The sequence below is a fragment of the Cervus canadensis genome, chromosome 15, assembly GCF_019320065.1.
Source record: "Cervus canadensis isolate Bull #8, Minnesota chromosome 15, ASM1932006v1, whole genome shotgun sequence".
Taxonomy (NCBI): domain Eukaryota; kingdom Metazoa; phylum Chordata; class Mammalia; order Artiodactyla; family Cervidae; genus Cervus; species Cervus canadensis.
The window spans coordinates 13,585,611-13,604,972 of record NC_057400.1 but is presented as its reverse complement, the minus strand read 5'-3'; the positions used below and the strand labels follow the sequence as shown (position 1 = coordinate 13,604,972).

Sequence of the window (19,362 nt, the reverse complement as noted above, 5' to 3'; positions counted from 1 at the left end):
ATCAGTCAGTAGGTTGAAAACAAGCCAAGAAGACAAAGGGAAGTGAGGAAGAAAATTTGAGCAGAATGGAAGGAGACAGAGCCACGAGCATATGATTTGATGATGATGGAGAGGTGAAAGCAAAAGTACCAGGTATCTCAGATTCCTGAGAAGGGAAGGAAAATTGAAAAGCATGCAGGGCCCTCATTTTCTTCTCAGTCATCCTCTCACACCTGACAGGGATGGTACCATCCATCCTTCTGGTATCACCTAGCCAGGACCTGCCAGTGACCTCCCTGACAAGCTCTCGTCTGGGATTGGTTGGTAATTGGAGTTATTCATTTAATGGGATGACTCTTCCAGTCATCTGCCCAATACCCTAAAACTTGCACATATCCTTCTAGAAGATTCAGTTTAATAGTTGTTATGATAGAGCTGACTGAGATTTCAAGAAAATTAGAAAAATTATATTCAGTCACGTTCCACTTCCTGAGCGATGGAAACTGGAAGTGTATCTTTAGTCTTTTCCTCCTCACTTGGCTTCCCTGGTGGCTCAGAGGTTAAAGCGTCTGCCTCCAATGCAGGAGACCTGGGTTCGATCCCTGGGTTGGGAAGATCCCCTGGAGAAGGAAATGGTAACCCACTCCAGTATTCTTGCCTGGAGAATCCCATGGACAGAGGAGCCTGGTAGGCTACAGTCCACAGGGTCGCAAAGAGTCGGACACGACTGAGCGACTTCACTATCAACTGGGAAACTTTTTCCAACAAACACTCTTGGACTTCCTTACCTCTTCCCTCCCCACTGTCCATGAAGGTGATGGAGTAAATGACAAAGAACACAATTAAAAAGCCCAGTTGTGGCATAGGCACCTCTGCCATATGCTTCTCTTCTCCCTCAAAATTAGAAATGGTGTTTCCTCTCAGAGTTCCACATATGCTTGATATTTTCCTACACCAGTGGTTCTTATAATGTAATCCCTGAACTGGCAACATCAGCCGCATCTGGGAACTTGTTAGAAATGCAAAATTTTTTTTAATTTAATTTAAATTTTATTTTGGCTGTGCTGGGTTTTTGTTGCAGTATGTAGGCTTTCTCCAGCTGCAGCTCTGAGGCTTCTTTCTTGTTGTAGCCCAAGGGCTTCTCTTGTTTCAGGGCACGGAATCTAAGGGAAGCCCCAGAAATGCAAATTCTTAAGCCCAGCCGTAGAGAATCAGAGACTCTGGGAGGGGAGGTGGGCCTGGCTGTGATCTGTGTGTAAGCAAGATCTCTAGATGATCCTGTTGAACCCTGCAAACCGAGAGCCATCCTCATAAGACGCACTGCTTGCTTCACAGTCACTTGTTGAAGAACCTTCAAACAGTCCCTAGAAAATTGTTTAGTTATTTAATATATATATTTTCTTTAGTTATTTAATATTTTAACTGTCTCATATCTCCAGCCATATGGGGCTTTCCTGGTGGCTCAGATGGTAAAGAATCTTCCTGCAATGCAGGAGACCCAGGTTCGATCCCTGAGTCGGGAAGGTCCCCCGGAGGAGGGCGTGGCAATCTGCTCTAGTATTCTGGCCTGGAGAATCCCACAGACAGAGGAGCCTAGTGGGCTACAGTCCACAAGATCACAGTCGGACACAACTGAGTGACCAACACTTTTCCAGCTATATGTATTAGTTACTCAAGCAAAATGGTGTTTGCAGTCCCTCTGCCCTGTCAAGACTTGAAAGGACTCAGAATAATCTTTACAATGTCCAGAGTTAAAAGAATCACTCAAATAAGTTGACATAAAAGGGGGCGTAATGACTCATGTCTAGTGAGGCCAGTTCAGCCCCTCTCATCTCTGTTCCCCAGGCTCTTGGTCCAATCAAAGCTGAGGGCAAGAAATTCCGAACAGATCCAAGGAACAAATACTGTACTTGGGTCATATGCATTGATCAGCAAAGTACTACCTTAACCTCCTGCACAGGAATTTCCAATGAGGATCCCTATTCAAAAGTCAAATTTACGTGAATCACACCACATAAACTTAATGTGTCACAGTTTTCCCGTAAGTCATCCTTCCTCATCAGTCAAAAAACTCCCAGCATTTATTTATGGAAACTCAGGGTCTGTTTTGTATATGTCCCCTATGCCTGCATCCTAAAGGTTTCATTAGAATGTGACTGGCAAAACCGAAGTTTTCACCCACAGAATCATTTAGTATAAAGTTTCCACTGAAGACAGAATTTTCAGAGGGAGAATTTCTCCCTTCTTAATTGCAGAAATTAACTGTTGCCAAAGAGGTGATTTGTAACAAAGAACCACCTCTGAGCAGTACAAATGTTTTGTATTCATGAATCCTGGCCCCTGATTACACATGCCAGTTGTTTTGTAACTAATTGCAGGAAGGGAGACAATCCATTTCTATGCATTGCAAGAGAACACTCTCAAAGGGGTAGTTGAATGTAGTAATAATGCCAACTGGAAATTCTTTTCCAGGCTTTTTGTACTAATTAAACAAACTAACAAGGTAAGGCCTCATGTTAAGTTATTTCCTTGTTAGTTTCATAAAATATACACAGGTGGATAAAATGTAAATTTGAAGTGTTCTTCAATCCCTTTTGCACTGATTCTTATTTTCTGAGAAATGAAGAACATATTGAGGATTTGGGGAAAGCACTTGGGGGTCAGAGATTTCCTCTGATTCCCTAATAAAAGGATGTGTTTATTCAGAAGGAACAGACATGCATCCATAGATACACACTCACACATACAAATACGTGCACACATTTTGTCACTTCACCATCATCTCTGCTGCCACCCAAACCCTCATCTCCTCACCTTGCAATACAAAAGCAAAACCAAGGACCACTCTTGATTGTGAGGGAAGGGACTAGAGGTTTCCATGTTTGCACCTAGCTTATGTGTCCAGCTGTTTGACAGTTCACTGGCCAGTTCCTTTAAGACCAGTTTATTCCCAAGTAAAGAAGTATAATGACACATACAACTTCCTCAAACTAATGTCTTGCATTTGGGTAGATTCAGCTGTGTCCTCCAAACCTTTGTAAGATACAAACCTTGCCCAGGCTCTGGGATCTCAGGGTGCCCCCAGCCTAGCAGGATAAGTGAGGGAGATGGTTAATCCCAGAGGAAGGAGGTGAGGGAAACTCACAGAGGAAGTGGGCTACACTGGGGACTTGGACAACAGACAGCACAGTCACCAAAGGTCAGGAGGAATGGTGGGCAGGAGGTAAAGAGGGCAACACTGAAAGGACATCTTTAGTAGAAAGAGCTGGAGCAGGTGAAGTCAGATCTAGAAAGGTGAGTGATTCTCACTCTTAGCAGCACATTGGACGTACTGCGGAGCTTTGAAAGAACAGCCAGCTGTCCCCAGAGATTCTGACCTGATTCTGCTCTAGATCAGAGCCTGAGTATTAGAATTTTTTAAAGCACTCCAGGGGTTTATAATATTCAGCCAAGATTAAGAACCACTACCCTTACGTCTCTGAATGTGTGTTTTAGAGAGCATTTTCGGAAAGCATCTGTTAGAGGATGAAAGCTCCACCGAACTGGGTATGATGATAGAAGAGCCAGGTGAACCCATGCAGAAATTTAAAGTTATTTCCAATTCCCTAACAGGGTCTGAGCAAAAAATAAACCGTAGCCCAGTGTTTCTCAAATTGTTTCCCCAGGCCCCTTCTGCATCACGACGAGGTGTCTCAATTGTTAAAAATTTGATTCTTAGACTTCACTCAGCTACTCTTAAACAGAATGAGGGGTGAGAGAACTGGCAATTTGAAAAAACTTCCCAGGTGAAGCCACCAAACACAGAAGTTGGAGAACCTGCCTCCCCATCAGGCCATTAGAGTTAGACCAGAGTTCATAGTCAGCCGGGTTACCAGAGTATTTTTGAGTTCTTCTTTGACTTTTCCACACTCTATACTTCAGAGCACAAGGACAGGGAAAACCAGACCTCTGGGTGTAGTTCAGGAAAAAAGAAAAAAAAAAAGCATCAGAATTTCTTTTAAAGCAAGACTAACTAAAGGCATAAGTAGGCTAAGAACAGTTTTTACTTTTCTTTCTTATTCCTATGGGATATGCCAAGACTGGATTGCTGAATCATCTACCACATCTGGGACCTAAGTCATCTTTAAAATCAATGTCTTGACAAACAGATGAAACATGGTGTTGCTCATGGCTCTCACATGCTTCAAATGTCCATTTCATGTCTGTTTCATGAACGGATCATTAAATCAACAGATAATCCACTTCTTGTGCCTGCTCTAGACTCTAACCACCATTAGCAGTAGTTTGTTCTCGTTAACAATATTTCTCCAATATTCAGCACAATCCTTGGGCCCAGACTAGGTCACTCAGTGCATATGTGTTGAATAACTAAATGAACGAATGGAGATTATGAGCAGCAAATTAATTTCCAAATTAGTTTTTGCTGGAATTCCACATCCATATTTAGATGAATTTCTCCCACTCCCAGGATCTTACAGGATTTCTTTTTACAGAGTAAATAAATAATGTAGATGCTTAGTGATTTTTATTTATGCATGTATTTTACACACAAATACACACACACAGACTTCATCCCATTATAAATGAAAGGCCTTCTTCTCAAACCATCCTTCCTTAAATGCTTACCTGAAAATGCGTTTTACTTCCTAAGGTTTGAGTGACCAGATTCAGATTTAACATTTTTGTCAGGTATTTTTCATCAGGTCCTGTCCAAGGTGGTTTCTCAGATGATGTCTGTCATCTCATACTTTTTTCACAACAACTTCAGAGGCAGACGGTTCCCCTGCATTCCAGATGAGGAAAATTAGATTGCTGTCCCACCCCTGTGTATATCAGAGATTGGTCAACACAGGGCAATATTGGAACCTGGGATTTTCTTGTGATTCTGCCACCAGTGCTCCTCGCACTTGCCCCCAGCTGTCTTCCTACAATAAACCACGGTCAAAAGTAGAGAAAACTTCTCCAAAGCACAATTTCTAAAATATGTGCTTTTGTGACCAGTTTTTTGATTACCTGGCTGACATGGCAGTGGCTTTGCATGTAAAGCGCATAAAAGGATGAAAGCAGGACAACCAGGCAGGAGGATGAGACTTTAAGCACGGTGTCCACTGAGTTCCTCACTCGCGCACCTTCGACCCCATCTCCAATTGTCTTCTGGATGTGGTGAGCATTGGCTCCCTCTGGAATGAACTCCCAGATGTGGCTTCTCATTCAGCCCCAGGGGCTGTTGTGCAATCAAACAACAGACAGATGTGCATCCCTGATTCTGCTTCCTCTGCCCACCCACTCTGAGACCCCTCTGCACCTGACAGGGAAGAACAGAGATGCGTGTAGGTCCAAGATGAGCCAGGTGTCAGAGGAGCTGGCTTGTCGGAGAGAATTCTTACAGAGAGGAAAGAAGAGATGTACTGCAGTGCCCACCCACCCCTCTTCCTCTCCTAGATGTGAAGGCGGAGCTTTCCACAAAGAGCCTAAGGGACATTGTCAAACAAGCCAGGGGCTTTAGGACCATCAGCTTTGCTCACTGTGTCTCAGGTCCCTGTGACCCAGCTCAGCTGCTCGTTTTTTTTGTTTTTTTTTTTTCCTTTCTTTGGAGAGGAAAGCTGTCAGCTGACACTGGAAGGTATTTGTTTTCATTAGCTGGGCCTGGCAGTGTGTGATTATTTGCAACCCCAGTGCTGAGGGCAGGATGCTATGATGAAGGCAGGGGCCCATTTCCAGGGATCATCTTGTTAGACTAGTAGAGGTTGCAGGCACAAACTCTGAACAATTGTTCTGTTCATGCATCTGGGAAGCCTAGCTGTTAAAAGTCCTAACAAAACCCAAGAAACTATCCTTACAGAGAGTACCAAGGAAAGCATTTGTATCACTTGCCTGCTTTTCTGCAAAGAACCTGTGAGCCCTTCCGGGTAAAGAACCCCATGTCAGTAGGTAAAGAAATAATGCATTTGTGTATCTTTGTTCAGTTTTCGGGTAGAGCAAACAATTGTCCAAAATACATGCCAAAAGTAACTGTATCACAAATAGAGTCTGTAAGCCTATAGGGCAAACATACTTGGATTGCAAAGATATAACATATTTACTCCTGCAGGCTTTTACAGATAAGATACTCATTTATGACTCCTGTTAAATCATGTAGAGAGCTATTTTATGTGACCACCATTCTACAGACTGGTTTAAGTGAGGGGCCAGTTCTGAGGAAGAAAAGAAAATATTGATATTAGGCAATTTTATGAGAATGTAAATCAAATCCAAAGGTTGCTGTACAAAAGAATTAAATTATTTATGGTATAAATTAAATTTGGTACATTGCTTCTGACTTAAGCAGCATGAATAGTTCAGTTCTTCTGTTTTTTTTTTTTTTAATTTGCAAAAATAAAATAGATGGTATGTAGTTTGACTTTAAATTCTCATGAATTTGAATGAACATTTAAAAACTGAAAGATTTTCAAGATTATGCTATTGATCAATTTGTGTGGACTGAGTAACATTTATCACTATTGTGATCGTGTATTAAATAAAGTGATAAAAGAAAAAGAAACAGCCAGCACGAGTTACAGAAAATGACTGATTTTAGTCTACAGTAATTCTTAGATATCTTCTTTAACTTGGACTGGACTAAAAGAAATACCTAATAGTTTTTCTTCAAAACTATAGTTAGTTTCAGTAAAAAGCCTTTCTTTTAAACTTAATGTCAGCAATGTAAATTTGAAAAGGATTCTGATAGGAAAAAAATTCCCTCTTGTACATATCAATTATATAGGTAATCTGATTTTAGTCATTTACTACTTGTGGTGTGAATGTCTGCTAACCACAAATAGATGACAGCCTCTATTATAATTTTCAGCGAGGCTTACTGGTAGCCAGCTGTCATTAAGGATATGCTATTTTGTCAATACTGAGTCAAGAAGCAAATTCCATGAAAATGTTTTTACCTTAATCTATTCCAGTATACTAAAAAGAGAAATGAGCATACACAATTTAGTATCAACAAAAATTTAAATTGTTATCAAGAGAAAGAGAAGACAGAAGTGTGGTCTTTAGTCTTTGGTTGAATGTGAGAATTAGCAAGATGATTACAAGTTTATCACACTTATAACTGTGTTCTTGCCTACCTCTTACCAGCTCTGTTCCTTTTGCCACCAAGAAACACAGCCCAATCATACTCTGCAAATTTATACTGGATAAGTGAAGGAAGAAATGAATGGACAGAAATATTTAGGATATTTAAATAACCTGACTTGGTCTTTAATGTTGTCAGTTTCAATTATCACACTAAATGTTTATCATATGTGTATGTACTGACTAAAAAATTCCATATAGTTTGCCTATCTACCATAATTTTACCAATAGTAGCCACATGGATATATAACTTTAAGATTGTGGTGAAGTTTAATAAGTGACTGTCTGTTAAGTGTTTTTGAAATCTGCAGGTGAAAAAGAAATCTTAGTATAAATACGTGTAGAAAGATGAATAAAAAAAAAAAAAAAAAAAAGAAAGATGAATAGTTTTCTGGAGAAAATGCCAGATCCTTGAAATATGAGGGACATGTTATTGATTTTTCACATGGCCTTTAACTGGAATTGTGTCACATGCCCACTCCTAAGCCAGTCACTGAAAGGGAATGAAATTACCAACACCAAGATTCACCTCCTAGGGCCAAGAGGGGTCCAGCTTTTCCTACTGTCCCAAACTGCCTGATACCTGAAGAAAATTAGGGTTCTAGTAATAAGTGACAATTTTATTTAGTTGTATATTAGAAGAAACTCAACATGACAGTGGCTGTTTTATTTCTACCTCATATATAAGTTCAGAAATAGAAAGTACATTCCATACGTCATCAGGACAAGGCTCATTCTATTTTCCTGCACCCAAGTACTTAGTATGTGACTTTCATTTTCAAGATGGCTGCCAAAGCTCCAGCCATCACTTTCATATCCCAGCTAGGAAAATAAAGAATAAGGATGGGCTCTCTTTTTTTATGAGACTGCCTATCCATAAGTCCAAGAAAATAAGACTGCCTGCAACTCATTGGGCCAGAATTTTGTCACACAGTGACAAGGGAGGTTGGGAAATGCATTTGTATGTATCCAGGCAAAAAAATCAGGGGAAGAAGGGAAAAATAAAGAATACAGTAAGCAACTATCAGACTCTCTTATAGGTAGTAATGACAGAGGATAATATAAACAAAGATGTGGAGGAGGAAAGCAAAGCATATATAAGAAGCATATATATATGAAGGAGTTGCCCCTATTCTGCACTTTCCACCTACCTCTATTGCAAGTAATTTCAGGCAATGAAATAGTCAGACAGCAAAAGAATGGAAAGGAGAGGCAAAGGGCATTATAAATCAGCAGTGTAAAACTGTGTACAGATAATTAGGATCATGTTTTGTGCTATATCATTTTTTAGCCTTCTTAAAGTACTTTACATATGAAAGGATATAATTTTTCCAAATATGGAAATGTAAAAGTCAAGGTATGAATGATCTTTCCAGCCTAACCATCTTAATTAGCAACAAGGTCACCTTTGGAAAATGCAAAATATTACCTAGAAGGATAGGCTTATTATGAAAAGAATCAGATCCTCTAGAAGTAGAGGAAAGGACCAGACGAGGAGCTCATTAGCTTTGGGAAACTTATTGGTAAATTAGAGTCTGTGCGTATAAGGTCTCATTATTATAATCAGCAACTCTTTTCTTTATTTTTTAAAGGTAGCCAACCAGGTTGTGCAAGCTCTGCTCACTCAAAAGGTAGGTCACTTTCCAGCTTTATTATTTCCATAGTACTTAGTGAATAGATTGGAACTCACATTGTCAAACTAAAGGAAACTATGATTGATATCTGCAATACTTTTCCATTTATTCAGTTAGGTTAAAATTGTATGCGTTTTAGATGGCATATGAACATCAATGACCAATAGATTCATAAAATTTAAACTCTTGGGAAAGTAATAGAAAGCTTTTTGAAGATGAAAGATTTCCATGGGCCTACCTAGATGAGTAGCAAACCTGTCATTTTTATTTAGTAAATGTAAATGTTAAGTAAGTTGATGGATTCCTCTGGCCCCTATAAAATGAATAGCCTCTGATGGACAGCATTAACAGAGGCCTAAAATTCAGCAAGAGATCTTTGAGGTTAGGAAGATTACTTAACTTCTCTGGGCCTTAATTCCTCTTCTGTAAAATAGAGATAGCAGCGTCCACCTCCCAGAATTGCTGTGGTCACTCTATGAAAAGGAGCAGGAGGAGCTGTTCCCAGAGGAACAGCTTCGTGGTAAAAATAAAGCAAATGCTGATATGTATACTTGAAAGCTGCTGAGAGTAGATTGTAAGCCTTCTCTCCACAAATTTCCTTTTTTTTTTTTTTAGAGAGTTGTATAAGTTGGGGAAAAAACAAATGTTAGTCTCTGAGCATGAAATTTTTATACCTTCTCCTTTGTTGTCATCTTATTCTGCCTTCAGATCATGTTATTGGGGCAGAATGGGTAAATGCAGGTAGTTTGCCCAAACTTAGCTAGTTTGGTGAATTTTATTGAACATTTTGCACCTCTTTCCATGATCTGTCTGAGAGACTGAATTCTGATTCCTTCTGATTTTGTTTATTCTGAGTTACTGCTCTGTGAAACAGAGATAGCCTCTTAAAAGAAAATGTTGGAACATGTGACTTGTTCAGGCAGATCTGGCTTAGGAGAGCAAAATCGCTTACGGCATTTTTATTTTTTTAATTGAAAACAATTTTAGGGGTTGGCTACTTCTCACAAATGTACTTAAATAAATATTATTTTAAATGTATGCTATAAAAGCATTATGATAACAGTTTTGCTAGACTTTCTCCCCCAACTACTGTCAAAATATCATGCTTCCTGGTACAAATGATTTTAACTGGTTCAGATCTTACATTAACATTACATGAAGAGAGAGTTGAGTGCACTTGTTAGGTTAGAAGTAGATTCAATTGTGAATAACAAAAATCCGAAATAATGATGGCTTAAATCAGCTAACATAAAATTAAATTAGTTGTTTGCTTCTTAGATCTAAATCTGCAGGTGGGGAGTACATAGCCAGCATGATGTCTTTGCTCCATAAAGTTCATAGGGTCCCAGGCATCATTGGTTTCTATCTTGTTATTCTGTGGGATGTGGCCTCCATTTCCACAGTTACCTCATGGCCCAAAATGACTGCTCTACCTCCAGTCATCACATTCATGTTTTAGCCATTAGGAGGAAATGAAAGCCAAAGAAAAGGAGGAGGGTAAAAGACACACACCAGCTATGTTTTAAGAGAGACTTCTAAAAGCTTACATACCTCCCTATTTACATCTCCTTGAACAAACCTTAATTATACAACCACACTTAAGGAAGCCGACAGTGGAGTCTTTCTTCTGGGTATGTGCCCAGGTGAAAAGTGAATGTCACCTGGTTGTAGAAGAAGGGGAGAAACAGATGTTGAAGGATAAATCATGATTTCTGTCACAGCGTATTTGAATACTTTTTCTTTTTCAAAGGCTTTAACTTTTCAATTGCTCTCCTCCTGTTGGAAACTCAATTCTCATTTAATTACAGATGTTAGGAATGCCAGGGAGCACTGTTGCAGCTCTATCTGTAACTGTTGAAAGACTTCTCATGCCTGTCTTTTTTAATGGTGCTTCCGAAAAGAGAAAAGAAAACCGTCTGGCCCAATATATAGGAAAATGGGAACTTTCAGGTCAGCCACAAAAAAATAGCTACACAAATTCAAGTAATAACTAGTAAACAGATAAATCTACCTTGGTACAGTTAAGCAGTAAGACACAAAAAGATGTGCTACTGTGAGATAGCATACCTCAGGGACGCTGTGAACAGGAAAAGATGCCAGAGCTTTCAGAGATTCCAAAAGAATCATGTTCTGCAGAAACGTGCACCTCCCAGTTTTTATAGAGACTGTAAAATTGCTACAAAAAGACTGAAATTTCTTTTTAATTAAGAGCACAATATGGGAAATGAGATGTACTCCAAAAGCAGATGAGAAACCTAATTCTAAAGAGTGATATAGCTGGTACAGAGTGAAAAACAGAAATCTTGAGTGAATTATCTAAGTCACACACATAAACACACACACAAATCCTTGAGGTGAAATTATAGTCATAACCATGCAGTTATGGAATATATCATTTGTTATGACACAAAAGCAAATCTCCCATGACTTCTGTTCCTCCCTCAGCAACCGAAAAAGTATTTGGCTGGCATACTGTGAATTGGCCCTGATAAGCATCTTGAAGTCACAGAGTATATTTCCTTTCTAAGTACTGATAGGAAAAAAAAAATTATTTCTATAAATTTAGCAGTTTCTGTTAAATGTATTGATACATATCATGTCCTAGTAAAGTAATTCAGTTTATCTCAAAAATCTATGGTTCTCTTAAGAGAGCTGACTGTTCCTCCTTTAGATCAATAACATTAAAGTGACAATATTAAACACAGCTCAGTTCCAGTTATGCCTCCAAATCATAGGTCCAAGCCTGTAAGTGCAATCAATAATCTGAGCCAAACTCATATTTTTGCCTGAAATACATTTTGTCTTCATTAAAACAATTACACACACTGAAATTTTAACTCTTCTATGTTCTTTTTTAATTTTTTTTTTTTTTTTGCCACTAACACAAAATTGGAAGAAAGGCATTTTTCCCTCTAGTTATTTTACAGTATATCACCAACCTCGGTCTTATCTTCATGTTCTTTAAAATAACCAAATATTCATGGTATTTTTTAACTTTCCGACAAGAATTAAGGCTCTTATATGGTGAAATCTAGCCAACACAGCCATCCAGATAGAAGCAGAACACAATTTTGTAGCTTTAAACTAAAAGAACTCCCAACTTCCATATATTTCCCTTGTAGAAAGAACAGTTGGGCCATCTGGGTCCACTTTTCTAGCAATGGTGTGTGTAGGATCTGGTTTCCTTAGAGTCTGTTTATATTTACTGTGCACTTTCAAGGAATCAGACTCCACGTCTAGCACTTTAAATGCAAAATCGTTTGGTTTTCACCACAGTCTTGTGAGTAGGATGATGAAGGTAATTTCCCCATGGTTCCAATTGCTAGAAGTGGCAAAGCCCACATATTAACCTGGGGTTGTTGCACTCATACTCCATGCCCTTATCCTTTGCACCATTCAGCTTCCACAATCCCTTTCAGTCACTTAATGTTTTCCCCACTGTAGTTCAGCAAGCAGGGAAACGCTGTGAAATTCAACAGATGGGTTGAAATCCAATCATTAGTCACATGTGATTGCAAGAAATAAAGGGGCAATGTCACAGGTGGATTTCTTAAAACTTTTGGAAGCATTGCCAGCCCTTGCTAGCAAGGACATCCAGGATCTGACTTGCATGGAGTCAAAACTGACTGTAAATTTGGAGCTCTTTCCAAATCAAGCTTTCTCAGAATCAGTCTTACTTTTGGATGATAGAATTTCCCAACTGCCAGAGACCTTAGTGAACATTTAATCTTGAGCTTGTCAACTAGCTTTGATAATATGCGCAATTTACTGTAATTATACAAACTGTTTAGCCATCACCCAGATTAAAAATGTTTCAATCCGAATGCCTTTTGGATGAAGGCTTCCAGTATTAGTTTGCCACAAGACTCAGCACTCCCCATTGATTAGAGCTGGCCTGATTCAGTGATACAATTATGTTACCTGTCTCACCGTTTTAAGTGTTTGATGTTGAGGTCCTTGATTGGTCTGAGATGTGAACAGTCTTTTCCACCAGTGGCTTTTTTTTTTTTTTTAACTGAAGTATTAGCATTCTTAGGACTTCCCTTATAGCTCAGTCAGTAAAGAATCTGCCTGCAGTGCAGGAGATCTGGGTTTGATCCCTGGGTTGGGAAGATCCCCTGGAGAAGGAAATGGTAACCCACTCCAGTATCCTTGCCTGGTAAATCTCATGGACAGAGGAGCCTGGTGGGCTGCAGTCCATGGGGTCGCAAAGAGTTGGGCACGACTGAGCAACTAATGCAACAACATTAGCGTTCTTAGAAGAGGTAGGGATATGAGTGACAGACACTGAAAAGGATTGTGACAAGGAGGGGCTGGTGGATGTGGTGTCCAGTAAGTCTCAGGGAAGGACTGAGGTGGCGGCCCTTGACAAGCCATCTCGCGAAGCAGCTGAGGCATCCCTTCTCTTGAAAGCCTGGTTTTGTGCAGTAACTCCATTTACAGATGAGGGAACTTGAGGCATAACCAGAGTAAGTGACTTCCTCAAGATCATGTGGGTAATAAGGACCAGAGTCCAGGCCCCTTAACTCTCAATCCAGTGTATTCCCATAATACACACACACTACCTCTGAAATAGTTATACCAGTATAATAGCACTTTACATGATAAAATCAAATTTCAATAGCTTTGAACAATAATATAGTAGTAATATCAGTATACCTCAAGCTTCTAAGCAACCAACATTTTCCTAACTTTCCTTTAGCCTGGAGCTGGTAATGGTTTTGCTCTAAGTGCATAAAGTAACCATACTCCATAGCATTGAATAGCAGCGAATCCAGAATCTCATTCAGGCCCAAGCCTGAGGAAACTTGTTAGGAGTGCTGTGTGTGGATCCTCCAGGGAAGTTGTGGCTTGGGATCATTAACATACACAGGACCCTTTTAGACCAGTATACAACATTGCTGAGTATATTTTCCCCACACATCCAGCTGTAATGTCTTACTTTGTTTTCAGTTGAGAGTGGCATGCAGATTACAGATAAAACCGGTTATTTCCTTGAACTCAAAGACCACTGCACTTGCTTACATGAGATGACATGTAGTCAAATCTTTGGCATTGTTTACTTCTTGATAACAATTATACAACACATTCCCTTTTTTTTGCTTCAAAAGACACAACCCTATATTTTATTTTCAGTGAGGTCCTCCTCTTGAGACCTGAGACGTACTAGGGAGTCAGAGAAAAAGAAGGGTTGTGCGTGAGGGCAGATGGTCCAGCCCTTATGGGGAGCCATGATCTCAGAGGCTGGCATCTAAGCAGAAAAGTTCTTTAGTTTCTAATGCCTTTCCTGGGAGGCATAGTGTAGTTCCCGTCTCTATAACTGACAGAGTCAGCATTAATGGTTCTTTCACCCAGCCTGAAAATGTCCTATGCACCTTTATGTCAGTGGGTTCTCATTGTGAGCCCAGAGGAAGAAAAGACGGCCAGCTGACACTCTCTGCCCAGGTCTCACTGTAGTAGTCAGAAAAGTTGTTGTTTTTCTCTCTTTCCATCTATCCAGTCTGGTTGACTTATGTGTATGCACATGGGCACGCACATGGTTTTGATTACAGTTTCTTGGGGTGAGAGCTGTCTGGCATCATTTACCATCCACAGCTTGAGTGAAGAAAGGAAGAATGTTAGAACAACACAGAATATTCTTTAATGTCTACAAATTTTCTCTGCAGCTCATGTCTGTTGGTCAGTGATGATAAGACCTGCATCACATTCCTAAAGCCCTTTGTTTTCCCCTCTTCTGTGTACTGATCTAGATAAGCCAAGAGTGATAAATGGTTCTCAAGGTCAATAAATTGTGTTCCTGCTAATGAACTTTTACTGCCTTAAGTAATAGTAATGGCCATGGAAATTTGGGCACTGGTACAAGAACTCGTTATAGAATATATTGATTTTTTTCCTTTTTTTTTTTTTAAACTCATCTGAAGAGATCTTTTCAACTTATTTTCAGTTTTGCTGCTAAAAACAGATGCTGGTATTCCTTACAAGTTCCCTTTCTCCTTGCAAATCCACACTCATATGCTTCTGTTTCCACCCCTCCCCCTGAAAGTGAGAATGATTGTGTTTTCCCACCCAATAGGTACTATTAATATTTATTTACCTCACAGTCAAGTTTTATTAATTGCTTAATTAGCAGTAGTGAAAACAATTAGTGTTTGGGAGCAGGGAGTGTTATATACATGCTAAGAGCAAAAATTAGCATAAGTGAAACACAGAGGTTGAATTCTAAATAAAGACAACAAATCTAGCTTTTTAATGTGAGCAGTGCCGAGGCCTCCAAAAGAGCCTCCAGCAAGTGGCATGCATGTGTACGGGTGCACACACCCACTGCCCCTACTTTACAGCCACTGCCCTCCTAGAGCTTATACCTGGGTGCCTTGCTCTGACGTGACATTCCTTTGCTCTGCTCTTCATTAGTAGGCAGCCGTCAGTTGAAAACATCCTAAGCATAGGCTTCCTATTTACCTAAAAATGAGAGGGGAGTATAAGCTGGGCATTGAGCTATTATACCATGCACTGTCTCTTTGCCTTCTGTAAATAGATTGGATAAGCCTGGAAATGGTGATGCACCTCGGGTAAAGCCTTGGAAGATTTTAATAGATCTCTCTGTAGCTGCACACTCAGGTTGCCACCTGGTTGTGTATGGCTCACACCTACTCACCTCTGTGACTCGGGGAGCAGAGCTGTGGGCCGGCACCCTGTCTTGCTTGCAGAGCCTTAAGTAAGATCTTAGTTGCCCAACCTGTAGTTGCCCCACATCAGAATATATAGATGGATAAACTAGTAGTATATCCCACCATCACTAGAGAGTAAAAGAATTCACTATCATCTTCCCCTTTAACAACATAATCACAGAAGTTTACTAAGTTCCTACCACTCTTTGGGGTCCTGTACTAGATGATGAAAGAAAAGTGTCAGATAATATGCTTATGCTGGTGTTTCTGTATCTTCTTATGCTTTTTGAGGAACATGTTACCTAATTGACAGCATTAAGTCCAAAGCATGAAAGAAAATCAACACAAAGTTGTATGAGACATTAATTAAATGTCACAGAAGAAGCATTGAGGGCTTACTGGAGTTCAGAAAAGGGAGCAGATAAAGTGGAGGATGCCAGATTAAAGCATCAGGAAGGAGACAGAATCTGAGCTGGATGTTACCCAAAGAGCCAGACTTGGACTGGAAGAATGAGGAGGTGGATGAGAAGCCAGAGGGAGGTGAGGCAGGAAGGATGGGGTCAGAATGCATGGCACTTTCGAGAACAAGAAGACCCTTGTTCTTCACATGTTAAAAGCAGAAGCCTATTAAAAAAAAATCATGAAATAGTGTAAGATAAAGTTTGAAATAGAGAAAAGGGTCAGCTTTTGAAGAACCTTGCCTTAGGGCTTTATTCTACCTGGTCTTTCTTGAACCTCATCAGAGGATGTAGACATGTCAGTACAAGTATCTTAATTGTAAGTTTGTTACACCAAGGAAGCTCCTTGGTGGGATTCCAGAGAATCCTAAAGCTCTGTTTTCTCAGCTCCCCTCATGAAAGCTGGGGTAGAGTTCTCGGTGGTGTTTGAACTATTATTCAAAAGAGCTGCTCTAAGGGGATGCCGAGGTACAGTTCTTCCACTTCCTCCCCAGCACTGACACCAGAACACCCCCAAAAGATACGGAAATCCACTAGTGTAGAGGATGGGAAAGTTCCAGGCGGCCTTGTAAGCCTTCACTTCACAGATGCTTCACTCCATCTAAATGCATCACTGATTCGATTAGCAACCACATTGAGAATTTCAGCTCGTTCCCACAAATGACAGCGAAGGGCTCCGTCAAAAGTGATAGTTTCTTTAGTTCATCAAATCTCTATTCACTGCAAAAACATTACTGTCCTTGTGGCTTGTGCTTGATGACTGCTTTTATGAAGACAGTGAAAAGGCCAAATATATAGGTGGAAGCTTAAATTGACTTTATGTTGCTGAGATTTACCATCTTTAAAACTAGCATGCTAGATTAATGCATTTCTGATTTCAAGGTGCTGTTTTGTTGTTGTTGTTTATATTGGCTTTCCTGAACATAATAATTCTATCGGACAATGGACTGTGGAAGAAAATATTATGTGTGATTTATTTCTGGGAGCTTGAAGACTAAAAATACTGTTTTTTACCAATGTGTCTGAAATAGCAGGTGAAATATGGTTATAATATGCAAAACTATCTTTCAAGTATAGACTTTTTTTCCCTTTCAATGTGTTTTTTGCAGGATCTGAGGGAGGAATGTGTAAAGTTGAAAACAAGAGTGTTTGATTTGGAACAACAGAACCGAACGTTAAGCATCCTCTTCCAACAGCGAGTCAGACCAACTTCTGATCTCCTCCTCCAGGTACGTGTTTTTGTGGAAAACAGTCTTCACTACTGAAATGCTATTGACAAGAAGTGACTTAAGTTCAAAAGTTACCACTGTCTTCATGGGCAAGACATACTGCCTCAGAACATCCATTTTCTCCCCTCTCAAGGGGTATCATTAAAATTGAACGTCTCTTAAATCTCTGACTTGTTAAAGATAATTTTGATAAAGAAATGCATCAACAAATAATAAACAGGTAAAAGGGAACAATCAGAGGTATCATCTGGTTAACTCAGTGAAACCGGGAAATGGAGTCAGAAAATAATTGATTGCTTTGGGAACCAGTATTAGTACCTTTGCACTCCATGATGAGCAAGGTAGAGTTTTATGTAATGGCCAAAGAGCATTTCTTTATTTTGAACACTATGTAATAAAAAAAAAAAAAACAGCCAGGGTTTGTTGTGCTTAATTTATATCTCTCTCTATGCCACCTGCCTCCTCACAAGCTAAGACTTCCTCCACTCTGCCTCAGTATTTTATAGGTTCTCTTTGTCTAAGTGTCCTCACCAAACTCTTTCAGTTGCCTTTATAACAGGCAAAGTCATGGAAAGTCAGACCATTTGAATCATTTTGAAGCTGTCCCTGAGAAAGCGCTAGAAAATGTATCTGAGTGCAGGAAGACACATGGATTGGCAGAGGGGTCTGGAAAACTGATATTTGCCATTGCCTATTTTTTTTAAAAAATCCTCTTAATGTGCATATTTGCTCAAACAAGCTCCAATGAGCCTTGCTCAGAGCCCTTTTGAGACCAAGCTAGCATGGAGTATGTGGGGTTTCACAGGGGCAGTGCACGGTGTGTGAAGGATAAACCCCAGCTGCCAGATATCCTCTAGACTAGCCTGGACAGTACTGTAGCCACTAGCCAAATGGCGCTATTGAAATTTTAAAGTAAGTTTCTACTTCAAACTCGTCAGATTGCAGGTGTTGAAAAGCCACACATGACCAGCAGCTACCATATTAGACAGTGTTTGTTTAGAACATTTCTGTCATCTAGAAAGTTCAGCATGTTTCCAGATGGGTGAGACGGTGTTGCTAATTTACCCTCTGAACTTTGACACAAACATCTTTGCCCGACTCCTCAGGGAAGCAATTAGAAATTGTAGTTCATGTCAGAGAAAGACAGATGTTTGGTAAAGCCTCTCTTCAAAATGTAACCCCCCACACACACAAATGAAAAGAGCTCTCTGAATTGTAACATAGATCTCATCTCTTAAATTAATTTTCTCCCTGCTTTATCTATTAGTGCTTAATTCATAATTTATGGGTCACAAATTGTGTGGAAAAAAATCATCTCTCTCTATTCTGTTTCCTGATCCCAGCCACGATAAATGTTGGTCAGAGAGACTCTTGCATCTGTAAAAAGTTGTATCTCATTTGCTCTCTTATAATCAAGATCCAATATTGTAATTACTTTTAACAGTTGTTGCCTGTTCATGAGTTTTTCCGTTTTGCTTGTTTTAACTTGAGGCTTTTCTGGAATAACTTTTAAGGATCTCTAGTCCCTGCTTGGGACGGGGGAGCATGGTGGGCTGCCGTCTGTGGGGTCGCAGAGTCGGACACGACTGGAGTGACTTAGCAGCAGCAGCAGTCCCTGCATATGAATCATGATGGTTTATTTTCGCAGTAGGCACATGTGCCATAGATATTTAAGCTGTTTCATTAGCTGTCACAAATTTCTTAAATACACATCCAAATGGCAGAGGATGGTGTTTGTCCTAACAATAGAACTCAGTATTTATTCATTGGGTGTTTTCCACCAACACACTGTTTCTCCCCAAATAGATCTCCTTTCCAGGAGCCATTCTAATTTAAATGAAATTTGTAAAAGACAGGATGACAATATTAGTAGTTCTTCCAGGTAGAATAATAAGGGCGATGCTTGCCTTCTAACATGTAAGAACTCACAATCATAGACAAAGTTGCTGGCTTTGCAGGTGGTCTGTTCCTCATGTGACCTGTGATTTTTTTTTTTTTTTTTTTTTTTTTCCTTTCTGATGGCATAAATGCGTATCATGGAGCACGGGCTAAAGTAGAAGCAATTTGAGTTTGCTTTGCCTTGCACCTGTGGAAGCTCTGTAATTATTTGTTGAAGGAAATAAATGACCCAGATTCATTCTATAAGCTGGAGAGTTACTTTACATACACTTAAGAGAGATTTACACCGCTACCTCTTCTGAATGTTTCCTGTCTGTGTGGATGCTTTGGAACTATGCAACTATGCTGGTCCAGCCCAGTCTGTTGGAGGGCA

The 19,362-nt window shown here is 39.8% G+C and overlaps 1 protein-coding gene and 1 non-coding gene across 11 annotated transcripts in view; both read left to right on the top strand.

The window, feature by feature from the left end:
- Nucleotides 1-19,362, top strand: part of NCKAP5 (NCK associated protein 5) — a 1,111,865-nt gene that overhangs the window by 881,246 nt on the left and 211,257 nt on the right. For all 10 annotated transcript variants that reach the window (XR_006273101.1, XM_043487514.1, XM_043487515.1 and 7 more), the window contains 2 exons: nt 8,694-8,732; nt 16,971-17,090. Coding sequence is in view for 9 of the 10 variants with exons in the window: in XM_043487514.1 (XP_043343449.1) it covers nt 8,694-8,732; nt 16,971-17,090 (159 nt within the window). In the remaining variant the exon portion in view is untranslated. The remainder of the gene's footprint in view (nt 1-8,693; nt 8,733-16,970; nt 17,091-19,362) is intronic.
- Nucleotides 522-593, top strand: TRNAW-CCA. The gene has a single exon. It is a non-coding gene; the product is annotated as a tRNA-Trp (tRNA).